This window comes from Peromyscus eremicus, chromosome 7 (genome assembly GCF_949786415.1).
Source record: "Peromyscus eremicus chromosome 7, PerEre_H2_v1, whole genome shotgun sequence".
Taxonomy (NCBI): Eukaryota; Metazoa; Chordata; class Mammalia; order Rodentia; family Cricetidae; genus Peromyscus; species Peromyscus eremicus.
Window position 1 is genome coordinate 20,170,325 of NC_081422.1, and position 12,926 is coordinate 20,183,250.

A 12,926-nucleotide genomic window follows, 5' to 3' on the forward strand; every position below is an offset into this window, starting at 1 on the left:
AGCACCCCTCAGCAAGTGGCCTCCACTTCTTGTAGCTCTGTGGTCTAACTCCAGCTCTGGCTGATTCGGGTAGCCTGACCTTACCTTCTAAGAGAGTGTGGGCACCCTGTGGCAGTTGCATGAGGTTGCAAATTAAACAGCTCCTAACAGCCCTTCCTGAGCCACCTGAGTCTAAGAATGTCCCAGAGGAGCAGGACATCAGCAGGTCTGTAAGTCTAACCTTCAGACTTCCTGTTGACAGAAATCGTCTTCTCCATTTTACCATCCCCTCTTTCTATCTACAGGTGGCAAACTATGCAGCAGCTACAACCGAGGGCTCATCTCCAAAGCAAAAATCAAGGCCATCAAGTATAGCATTGTCATTATCCTCGGTGAGCAATGACCCTCCTTGTGTCACAAATCTGAACAAACATTCCGAAAACGAGCTGGGGATGGGCAGGCCATGCAGGGAAGGAATGTGTTACAGACACTTCCACCTTTCACTAGAACAAAAGGCGCGGGATTCACCAGTGTGTCTGGCTGCTTCAAGAGCCAATAACTGGCTCCTAATCCCTCTCTCTGTGAGTAGAGTTGCCCACCAAAATCATGGGCTGGATCGCTCGGAGACAATCTGATTAGGACTGAACTACCTGGAGCTTATATTCAAATCACCCTCGAATCGGTTACTTCATTTAAGACATTGTCTCCCCACAAAAAAGTAGTTGTGCATTCTTTTTCTTCTGGATATTTAATTTTGGAGTCAATAATACCTCCCTTATGGCCACAACTTATATTCCTCACCCTTCTTGTCTTCTGTTCTTTACTTTCTACACTTAGAGTCCATAAAATCAATTTGCACTGCTGTCTGTCCAAAATGCTCAGGCAGATGCATGGCTTACTTCCTCTTATTTTGTTCCCCAACAATGATACCTCCTCAGGCTTCCCTGACAGGTCTTTTTAAATAAGTCTCCTCTAGTTTCATTTCAACTTGATGATTCTTCCCTGTTTCCTATTTGTATCTAACATGAGACACATTCATAAATATAGTTTAATTAAGATATACCTTAATATATATATATTAAGTATATATATATAGTCTGCCTTTCCTGCCACAATTATAAATCCATAAGGGCAATGACTTGCCCTTGAGTTACTCATCTTATCCCAAAGCCTAAAGTTAGGTTATACACACATACTACTGAGTTAATATTTATATACTAAACAAACGGATGCAGATATAGAAGGGAAGGAATTTGTGCTGCTTCCTTTTTATTTAGCTGATATACCTCATCTCTGCTTCTTTAGAAGCACTTAGAAGCCCCAAGAAGGCCTGAGTTGTGTGTCAAATCACAAGAATAGCTCTTCTCCCCCTTCTAAAATACAAAATGTCAAACAGACCACATTGAGCATGACTCAGCCATCAGAGCATAGACACACAGCACACAGCCATCTGAGCTGTAGAGGCAGTCACAGCTCACCAAGGCTCTAGGAACTCGTTCAGAAGCTTCTGAAGAAGATCAAAGATCCTTGCCTTCATAACCAGAATCACAGATGCCCATTTTCTGGATGATGAGAAAGGGGATGAATGCCTAAACATGGAATCTCAAGCTGGTGTGTCCCTGTTCAATCAGAAATTATATCGACAGCCATAGGAGGTCTGTTCAGCACACATACAGGGGTGCCCACATGCAGGTCAGCATGCTGTCTTAATGAGATAGCCTATCTATAACAAATATTTTTATAATGCCCTTTAACCATCCTAAAGTGATAAGTATCAATGACACTAACTACTATGTTTTTTAAAGTCACCATACTGCTCTAATAATTAGCTACAGTAAGAGTAAAATTTTAAAAAAACCTTACAATAGAGCAATGCCAGTTTCTATATGTAACTATATGGGCATAACTACACTGGAAGGGTAATAAATAAATCATATGCCTACACCTGTACAGCTACAAATGACAACCAATACAGATGTTTTCATGGAGCCACACAAGTATCAGCAGTTTTACTGTCACTAACCTGATTTTCTGAGCAGGCAAAGAAACCCTGTTAAGGTTTCAAATTAAACAAACTCATCTCTCCTCTGTCTATAAGGGAACTGTATTTCTGAAAGCTTCAACATGTATTAAAAATATCCAGATGTACCTATAAAAATGGTTAACTCTCTAAACTACAGTGATTATATGCAGGATCCTCTCACACATAAATGCTAAGTTGATCATTTAAAAGATGTATGAGACAATATTGACTGGCTGAACTGCTGCTTCCAACATGTAGAAGGACTGACATTCCTGCAAAACACACACTGACATGCACACACACATGCATACACACATGCACACACACATGCACACAGAAGCAGTTTTGCTCTTGGTGCACAAGAACTATTCCACCAATGGGATTAACCACCCAGAGTGCAGAAAGATGGTGATCTTAGTTTTTTAATGACTCCCATTTAAGACATCAACAATGCTTATGAGGAGGAAATCATGAATTAATTTCTCATTTCCAAATTCTGAATCAAGTTCCTAAATCCCTATCAAATGATAATGGAAGATAGTTGTCCCTGCATGTAGATATCCATGGGTGCTGAACTTCCACTCTGGGAATAACTCTGGGGGTGAGAAAGGGTCAGGGAAATAAATTTACAAAGATGTGACAAGATAGAAGGGAAGCAGGTTTGTGTACAGGTACCCAAGACTATACACAGTTCTGTGTTTGCCTGTATTAGCCAGAGAAATGGCAGGTAAATAGGTGATGGCTAGCTCTGTGACAGAGAGATTGATGACACTGATAGATAGATAGATAGATAGATAGATAGATAGATAGATAGATAGATAGATAGATAGACAGATAGATAGATAGATAGACAGATAGACAGATAGACAGATAGATAGATAGATGTTTTCTGTAAGAGTTTGCTTCATGGGCTCATGAAGGCCAAGAAATCTCAAGCTCCATGGTGAGGTGGGAAACTTGGGATAGCCACTAATGTGAATTCAAGTCCAGATCTGAACCCAAAGTTTTGAGAATAAAGTTGACTCTATGTTCCTGTTTAACTCCAAGTGTTGGCCAGTATTCCACACTTGGTTCTCAAAGAGAACCAAGCAGAGAGAAGAAATTCTCATAGGTCCTTCTTGTTATAGTTGTACCTTCAATAGATCATATGAGGCCTATTCACCAGCAGAAGGCAAAATCTCTCTCAGAAACATCCTCACAGACACATCTAGAGTAATATTTAATCAAATGTCTGGAAACCTTGGATCCCTGTCAAGTTGACACATAAATCAATCATACAACAGTCATTCCCATATTCCATTTCTATCCTTTGAGGCATTGAACTCACATAAAGTTGATCTGGACAAGAGTATTGGGTGAGTGATTTTGGGAGAGGTTAACTTAGACATAGAAAAGAAACTTGAGATCATAATGATCTCATTTATAGTTCATGCTTTAAAAATATCAGCAACAATTTATCTGCTGTATGTCTTAGAACTAGTGATCAATATGGTCAGACTTCATCCTGTTCTGTCTGTGGCAGGGGGTCTCTAAAGAGTCTTTCTCATTTTCCTTCAGCATTGAGATGGATGGGAGGCCCTGGCTGTTTCTGTCAGATCCCAGATTTTCTGCAATAAGTCTACACCAGCAGAAATCAGAACCACCTTTCCAGGCAGAGAGGATCCAGAATATCTCAGCTTAGGAATGTTGTCTCTGAGACATGTGCATATCTATACACATATTTAAGCAAGCATGTTCCAAACACATCAAACTGTTCACAACAGCATACCCAGGCCAGTATTTCTCAGAGAGCTCTAAGTGCCAAAGAACATCCCAGTTAAAATTCCAGTCATGATCATGATCAACCAAGAATGATGCTTCAGGTGTGGCCACGATGGCGCTAACGGTTCTCTTCTCCCTAGCTTTCATCTGCTGCTGGAGCCCATACTTCCTCTTTGACATGTTGGACAATTTCAACCTCCTTCCAGACACCAAGGAGCGTTTCTATGCCTCTGTGATCATCCAGAACCTGCCAGCCCTGAACAGTGCCATCAACCCCCTCATCTACTGCATCTTCAGCAGCTCCATCTGCTTCCCCTGCAAGTAAGCTGTGTTCTCATTGGTGCCTGACACACTACCAGTTTTTACATCTAGACCCTGATTCTTACTTGCTTCCCAAAGCTCATCAGCGGGCAACACCACTCCCATTTCATGGACGAGGTGCTCAATGGTTAGGAAGTCCTCACTAGTTTGATGAATTCAATCCAAGGTTCAGGCCATGGCAGTGCTGTACAGGTAGAAGCCCTTGATTTTGATGGAAGCTTCCCCACATGAACTGCCTCAGTGTAAGCCTACTGGGAATATGATAGGGGACATTTTTACTACTTCAGAGGTGGTTTTACAAAGTAAGGCTTGCAAGACTGAGTGACATTGCTGAGGTTATACTGATCATTAGTAGCTGAGCTGAAATGTAATCCCCTGACAACTACTGTCATTCTGCTGTTTTTCATCTGTTCTCATCAGATATGGAGTAAATCGAGAAACTCATAGCACAGAGAATAATAATAGGATGGTTTAAGGCAGTGGGTCTCAACCTTCCTAATGCTGTGACTCTTAATAGAAATCCTCATGCGGTGGTGACCCCCAACCATAAACTTATTTTGTTGCTACTTCATAACTGTAATTTTGCTACTGTTATGAATCATAATGTAAATATCTGACATGAGACTCCCAAGGGGGTCATGACCCGCAGGTTGGGAACCACTGGTTTAAGGCTTTGCCTAATGGCAGCAGCTGAGGTTCAGATCCTGCTTCTAGAAAGTCATGTGTGAACTTGGGCTGTGAACATCCGTAGGCCTCCTTTCTATGTGTGAAAGTGGGGCAAGGAGCAGAGTCTCCTTGGCAACGATGCGTCTGTCCACTGGACTGTAATGACAGGTACTGGAGAAAGAGGTTTGGTTGCTAAAGCTTAACAGGTGTCTGATCTTTAATGACCTTTCTTAACCATTATCTGTTAGCATCTATGCTCCTTTTGCATCAGGCTAAATCATGTACCTTTGCTTCTTTATTCTGACTTTCTCTAGGGAGCAGAGGTCACAGGACTCCAGAATGACATTCCGAGAGAGAAGCGAGAGGCAAGAGATGCAGATTCTCTCCAAGCCGGAATTCATCTAAACCCCGAAGCAGCAGTGCTGGGCTGAGCTCATTCCGTCCTCCTGGGTCTCCATCACCAGTCAGTGGATGTGCATGATGCTTGAGCCACCCCGTCCCAGTCCTGTGTCACTTAGCAGATGCATGAGGCAAACTTCCCAGTGAGGTCATGCCAGCTGCAATGCGAGCACTAGCCAACATGAAACCATCACCTCCTCATGTCAGCTAGGGAAGACATTTCTCTCTTCCTAATTTTTCCCAGCCCTCCTTCCCACAGCCCAGCTTCTTGTGAACTGATGACACAGACAAGCAGAAAGATCTCGAAGGGCTCTCCCTGAGTCATCTAATTACAAGATTGAAAGTAAATACAAGAATTAACAAAGAGTAGACAGCTTTCCCCAAGTTTTGTATTAGAAATTTGGTGGGGATAGATGAGATATTTGCCCCTGAAATGCCAAGAAATTCACTTCTAAACCCTGGTACTGTACACATCCTCTATGTGCAGGAAGAGGTGTTGGCAGGAACAAGCTCCCAAGGCCATTGCATTGTGATTTCTGAAAGGGACAGTATAGCTTCCTGCTGAGCAAGGTCACCATGCAGGCACATTCTCACCTAGCAGAAAGATCACACCAAATAGTGATAGATCCTTGACCGTGAATCCCAGAGAGAGCTGAGACCTGGAACTCACGGCTCTTTGAGGCTGTGCTGAGGCCCTTTCCCTTCCTGTAGTCAACATCCAAGCCACTCTGAGCTCCATTCCACACACCTCGGGGACATTTCTGCCCAGCTTCACTCTCAGAAACCTCTTCACCTTGGAGTTAGCTCTACGGCCTTCCCAACATGATGTTCTTGCAAGCTCTTTGCTGCCTGTGTGCTGCAGCCTCTGTCCGTCTGGTACCTCTGCAAGGAAGTGCTGGTTGGGCTTATTTTGACAGGTCTGCAATTCAGTATTTATAAGTATAATTCAAATGAAATATGACTAAATGTTTTCTAGTCAATTTTTTTTTCTTCAGATTTTGCCAGAAGTGGAAACGGCATCATTTGACTGTGTGTACGTCTCCACCCACGGCCCTGTGACGCGTGTGAGCATTCCTATATTTAGCTTCTCATATAGTCTTTGACATTGAAATCTCCTTGGCAAAATCCTCCCTTCCAGAGTTTAAACCTTTTCTTGTCCTTTCGGCTGACTGCTGGGTGCAGTCATTAATATGCTCAGTCTATTTTAACAACACCTTATTCCTCATTATTGTATCAGCTCAAAGACTGCTTGCTTAAGGTCATGGTGGCAATTTTTCCACAAATTTCTTTTTCAATTCCATCTGACTTTAGAGAAAGCATCTCTTTAGGCAGAAATCAGACACTTTACCAACTGTCTCTCAAAAAACATTATTCCCTAAGTTTGAGGAGACAGAATAATTTACCTTTCTGTCCGCACAAGAGTTTTGAAGGCCACTTACTCTTCCTCCAATCAGCTAAACGTGAGCGAACAGGAGCTCTGAGTGGCTGAGAAGTGCTTTTCAACATTTCCCTTTAAATCAAGATGTGCCACAGAAGACTCACAGAACTGTTGCTGAAATAGCTGCCTGCATAGAATCCAATTAACAAGCCGAATCTGGCGGGTGTCCTAGCAAGCAAAACAGGAGGCCCCGGCTTCTGATAGATGTTCTCCATCTCTGTCAGGTTCTGGTCTGCAGGACGTGTCACATGTCTACCATCCATCAATCGATCCTTAAAGTTAAAGAGAGAGTGCAGTGAGGGCCATCGTGCTGTCTGTGGACTGTTGGGAGGATGTATCTCTCATCCCCAGAGGAGCCTGGAAAAATAATGGGGCAGATTTTTGTAGGAAGCTGCCATTTGTGCAGAACTTGCTTTACACTGATACAGAGTCTGAAATCTTCACTGACATTATTTTCCAAACTTGGAAAATAGTTTAAGCATGGTAGTCATTAGTCTTATGACCTTGGATGAATCATCTCGTGTCCCTGGGCATCACTTGTCTATCTGTAACATGGGGCCAAAATAACACTGGAGCAGAGGATGTTGAGGTTTGCAGACTGGGATGGATTAAATTAGCCCTGCAGAGAGTGCTGCTAGGATTCTTCCCTTTGAAGACCAACACTTCAGTGACTCAAGGTTTAGTCATTTGCCTTTTAGAGATATAACTTTTCTCCCTACCACATAAACTCAGAAACTAATATAACAACCCAACTAGGAAAGAGTGTAATCTTGTGTAGAAAATTAGAATGGAAGCTACAATGTTGCTGTCTATAGCCTTTGATGCTACAGATGGGACTAAAAAAGACAGCATAGTGGTGCATAAAATGAAAGGGCCTACTTTCCACACCAAGATGTCAAGAAATGTGTGGATACAGTATTACACAGCTTCAGGGATAGGTAAAGGTTTAGGTTAACAGAGTAGCTGTGTTTAATATATTCACTCACATCATAGAAAATGTTTCTGCTTTACTGAACTAAATGCAACATGGTTAAAGGCTCTCTTCTTTCAGGGCATATTTGCAGCACAATTTAATTGAGGTTTAATTTCATCAAGGAACAGCTCCCACAGGCCATCCCGCCCCTACTCCAAAGCACTAATACCTTATGACTGACTTTCCACTATGATAATCATGAGAATAAAGAACCTTTGAACTAGTCTAACATACATCTCAGGTTTCTTCCCAGTCTCGTTCAGACAAGTCTGCATAGAGACATTCAGAAATGACCTTGTCTCCTCCTTCTATATTCACAGTGTGGATTTAAAAGGGCTGTAGGCCTCCATTTGATGAGAAAATAGGAAAATGAAACATATTCTTTTGTCAGGAAATAAAGTGATTCTAATCTTGTGTTTCAGTTGACATTTCAGACTGACCACAGACCTGCTGCTGACAGCCTGAGTCTGGGTTTGTGTATTGTTTTGTTTCGTTCCAATCATCATTTGAGTACAGCTCATTGTGTATGCAACTCTATCAACAGTCCCTACAGCTTGGCAACCTTCATTCCCGTAAAAAGAGATGGCCCTTACCAAGCTGCCAACCTTCTTGCTTGGAGAAATATGAAACAGCTATGCCTCATTTAAGAATTGATTATTCACAATAGGGCTGGAATAGTTAACATTTCAACATGCAATTCCATCCTTATAGAATGTTTAAATGAATGGAAGTCTTCTCAGAGACTCCCAAAAAAGGTGCCAGGGGGTAACCCAAAGTTCCTAACACAATTGCATATGAACCTAAAGGTGATTAAATACAATGAAAGTATTTCAAGTTTCTTTAATTACTTTAGATGAACATAGAATGTAGATTAGGATTACACATTGATATATCAAGAATATACAAAAGGTTTCAGGATAATTGCTGAAAGATCAGAAGCAATACATAACTTCCAGATTAAAAGAAGATAATGCTTGACACAGTGGCAGATACTGCAAACCCAGCACTTGGCAGATAGAGGCAGGAGAATCAGGATTCAAAGCCATCCTCATCTACATAGAGCTGGAGGCCATCCTTGTCTGAAAGAGAGAAAGAGCAAGAGAGGGAGTGGAAAGAGAAAATCCTTGCACTTGTCCTGTTCCCCACCCAGCCCCACCCCCTAGCATCTCCTCAGCCTTGGATAGCCAATATTTTCTTTTACAAGTGAGATAATGAGACATTTGCTTTTCTGTGCCTCGTTTATTTGACTTAACTCAGTATTTTCTAGACTCCCTTTGTTTTTGCTAATAACAGGATTCCATTCTCTTTAAGGTGCAGGAAACCCTAACTTTTTAATCCATCTCTACATTAATAAACTCATTGTTTGATTATACATCTTGGCTGCAATGAATACAGGAATGCAGGTTAACCCTTAGAAAGTGTCTTAGTTAGGGTTTCTATTGCTGTGAAGAGACACCATGACCATGGCAACTCTTAGAAAGGAAAATATTTAGTTGGGTGACTTACAATTCAGAGGTTTAGTCCATTATCCTTACGATAGGACATGACAGTGTGCAGGCAGATGTGGTACTGAAGTAGCTGAGACTTCTGCATCTTTTCCAGGCAACAGGAAGTGGTCTGAGACATGGGTGTGGCTTGAGCAAATATGAGACCTCAAAGCCCACCTCCACAGTGACACACTTCCCCCAAGTAGGCCACACCCACTCCAACAAGTACACTTCCTAATAGTGCCACTCCCATTCAGGGCCGTTTTCTTTCAAACCACCACATCAAGCTTTGTAATTTAGCTGATAACCATGTATTAGTTTATTTTAAAAATAAATAAATAAAAAGAAGACAAGAATAAGAGGATTAGCCAGGCAGTGGTGGCACATGCCTTTAATCCCAGCACTTGGGAGGCAGAGGCAGGCAGATCTCTGTGAGTTCGAGGCCAGCCTGGTCTACAAAGCAAGTTCCAGGAAAGGCGCAAAGCTACACAGAGAAACCCTGTCTCAAAAAACCAAAAAAAAAAAAAAAAAGATTATAGATTAGCTAGGACAAATAGAAAGGACATAGGACATAGGACATGATGGGTTTTTATGCAAATTTAACAACTACAGTAAATGAAAATAATTTTTTCAGTTGGTAATAAAAAGTTTTCATATTATATTTTTAAGTATGCCATTGTCTGTTCCTTGTATAATAACAATAGTAATAATAATAATAAACCTAAAACAGAAGGATTCAATGAATTTGAAAATAAATGATGAGCCCAGGTAGACCATGGAAATATTAGCCAAAAGAAAGCTACTAAAATCCACTGACACAGTCTGAGCAAACATCAAGTCTAACAATAGGAAGAGCTAAACAGAGAAACTTCATAATGATAAGTGTTTTAGTTTAATTAGATGGAAAATAATTCTAAATTTCTCTGCATTTAAAAACACAGCCTCAGGATGTATGCTTTGAAGGGGTATCAGAAAAAGGAGAAAATGGAATACAAATACAAAATGCATAACTATAGTAAAGAATTTTATCTCACTTAATTTCAATAATTGCAAGCAGGCAAAACTCAAGAAAAGGCTGGATAAACCACCTATACCTTCTACTTTCCTGAGGACCACCTGTCCTGTACCTGCCTTCAGACTCTCCTTCCAGCCCTTCCCCCTTAGGTAGGGACCACAAACTCACCACCAACCTGGGCTCCATCTCTAGACTGGAACCCTTGACTCTCTCCCTCTAACCACGGCCATCTCATGGCCTGAGGGTAATTCCTCTCCAAACATAGATACTAGACTCATGCCACCAACTTCATTCATCTCTTCAGCCAGGCCTCCACTCACCCTCTCTAGTTCAGGACCCTAAACTCACACTGTCTACCCAGCCTATCATTGCAACTTGCCTGAGTAACACATATCCCCTACCTGCCTTTAGGCAAATGCCTCAGCCTCCACTTTCTATGTATGGAGCCTAGACTCATACTGCCAACTCCACTGCAAAACTCAGCCCAACCTCTGACTGCCCCTCCCCAGGTTGGGACCCTAGATTCACATTACCAACTACACTGATTCCCACTGCCTGAGGAAAAGTCCAGAGTACCTTCTCTGGACTCCTGAAGACTAGTTGTGAGGCTCTAACTCTACAGAAGGTCTGACTCTGGGGTTAGAAACTTCACCTGGCTGGAGCTGAGTTGTGACTACTTTCCATACCACATTCAAATATCAATACTGATTTGTCTTAAGACTAAAATCTAAGGCCCATTTACCATGTCAACAGCCTGACAACTGAGGGTAATAGGAAACAGACCCAATACCAACTTAATAAAGGAGAGAAAATTTTCCATACCATGATACACTACCAAAAACCTATCTTCAGATGGCTAGGTCCAATCTCCAAAACATAAACATGAATAATGAAGATAATAGGTCTCTACAAAAATTTTGTACTTCCACAGTATTGTTTCTAGAGAAGGTGACTTAGATGATGTATGAAGACAAGGGTTTTGAAATAGGAAGAATAACCATAGTCATGGAACTCAATGAATGATGAGTAAATGCCAGAATGAAGACAACAAAGCACAACAGTTGAATGAAATAATGAAAACAATTCATCCAGTGACTGATGGAAGCAGGTGCAGAGATCCATGGCCAAGCCCCAGGTGAAGCTCCAGGAGTCCAATCGGCGAGAGAGAGAGGAGGGACTATATGAGCAAGAGATATTGAGACCATGACTGGAAAAAGCACAGGGAAAATTGCCAAAATAGTGGAAACACATGAACTACGAACCAATAGCTGAGGAGCCCCCATGGAACTGGATCAGGCCCTCTGGATAAATGAGACAGTTGATTAGCTTGAACCATTTAGGAGGCCCCTAGGCAGTGGGACCAGGACCTGTCCTTAGTGCATAAGCTGGCTTTCTGGAACCTAGGGCCTATGCTGGGACACTTTGCTCAGCCTAGGTGAAGGGAGGAGGGGACTGGACCTGCCTCAACTGAATCTACCAAGCTGAGCTGAATCCCCAGGGGAGACCTTGCCTTGGAGGAAGTGGGAATGGGGGGAGGATTGGGGAATCCATGGCTGATATGTAAAATTAAATTAATTATAAAATAAAAGAAAAAGAAAGGTTGAGAACCACTGCACTAGAAAGAAAGAAAGAAAGAAAGAAAGAAAGAAAGAAAGAAAGAACGAACGAAAGAAAGAAAGAAAGAAAGAAAACAATTCAAGAAACATAAATGTTGTGGAATATTCCTTTACACCCTGTGAAAATATGTCACTGTGATTGGTTTAATAAAAAGGCCAATAAATAAATGGCCAATAGCTAGGCAGGATTTTCATGGCAGAGAATGTTGGGAAGAAGGACAGAGAAGCCAGACAGAAGCAGAACAAATCAGACACACAAAATAGTATAGAGGTAAAATCCACATGGAAGAATGTAGATTAATAAAAATATGGGTTAATTTAAGTTATAAGAGCTAGTTAGAAACAAGCCTAAGCTATCAGCCAAGCTTTCATAATTAGTAAGAAATCTCCCTGTGGTTCTTTGGGAGCTGGCTGGAAGGACAAAAAATCAGAGTGCACAAAAAATAGAATTTAGTAAAGTGATAGAATCTCTTAAATAAGGGTCAAAATGAAATAAAACTCTAAATATAAAGGCCAGGAATTCAAACTCCCCAAAAATGAGAGGAAAGCCTCAACAGCAGACTTGGTCAAGTAGAAGAGAGAATAGTAAGCCTGGAAGGCAAAGCACATGAATAGTATACTCAAAGAAAAGGTCAAAACCAAATACATGTTTGTGTGTGTGTGTGTGTGTGTGTGTGTGTGTGTGTGTGTCTGTGTGTGTCTGTGTGTGTCTGTGTGTCTGTGTGTGTCTGTGTGTGTCTGTGTCTGTGTAATGCAGGAACTCTGAAACCCTATAAAAATCCAAACCTAACTAAAAATAAGTATAGATGAGTTCCAGCTCAAAAGCATAGAAAATATTTCCAACAAAATCACAGAAGCCTTCCAAAACCTAAGGTTCAAGAGGCATATAGAACACCAAATAGGATCAGAAAAGAAACACCATACATCATGACAATAGTCAAAACACTAAATATACAAAAGAAAGAAAAGACATTGAAAGTTGCAAGAGAGAAAGATCAGCTCAAACATAAAATGGAAATACCACATACTAATATCTATGGGGCATAATAAAGGCTGCCCTGAGGTAAAAGATTATATCACTGAGTACCTACACTAAAAAAATAGAGAGATCTCAACAAACTGATTTAATGATGCACCTATATCTTAAATAAATGTCCTAATTATGCATCTGGAAAAACTTAGGGAAACAAGAACAAACAACACCCCCTAAGATAGATGGGACGAAAATAATCAAAACCAGAGGTGATT

The 12,926-nt window shown here is 41.3% G+C and overlaps 1 protein-coding gene across 2 annotated transcripts in view; it reads left to right on the plus strand.

Moving 5' to 3' along the window:
• The window catches only part of Npsr1 (neuropeptide S receptor 1), a 197,341-nt gene extending 191,344 nt beyond the window's left edge, over window positions 1-5,997 (plus strand). For both annotated transcript variants that reach the window (XM_059267528.1, XM_059267529.1), the window contains 3 exons: window positions 285-371; window positions 3,904-4,084; window positions 5,065-5,997. In XM_059267528.1, the coding sequence (XP_059123511.1) occupies window positions 285-371; window positions 3,904-4,084; window positions 5,065-5,155 (359 nt within the window). In that variant the 3' untranslated portion in view covers window positions 5,156-5,997. The remainder of the gene's footprint in view (window positions 1-284; window positions 372-3,903; window positions 4,085-5,064) is intronic.
• Window positions 5,998-12,926: the final 6,929 nt, after the last annotated feature.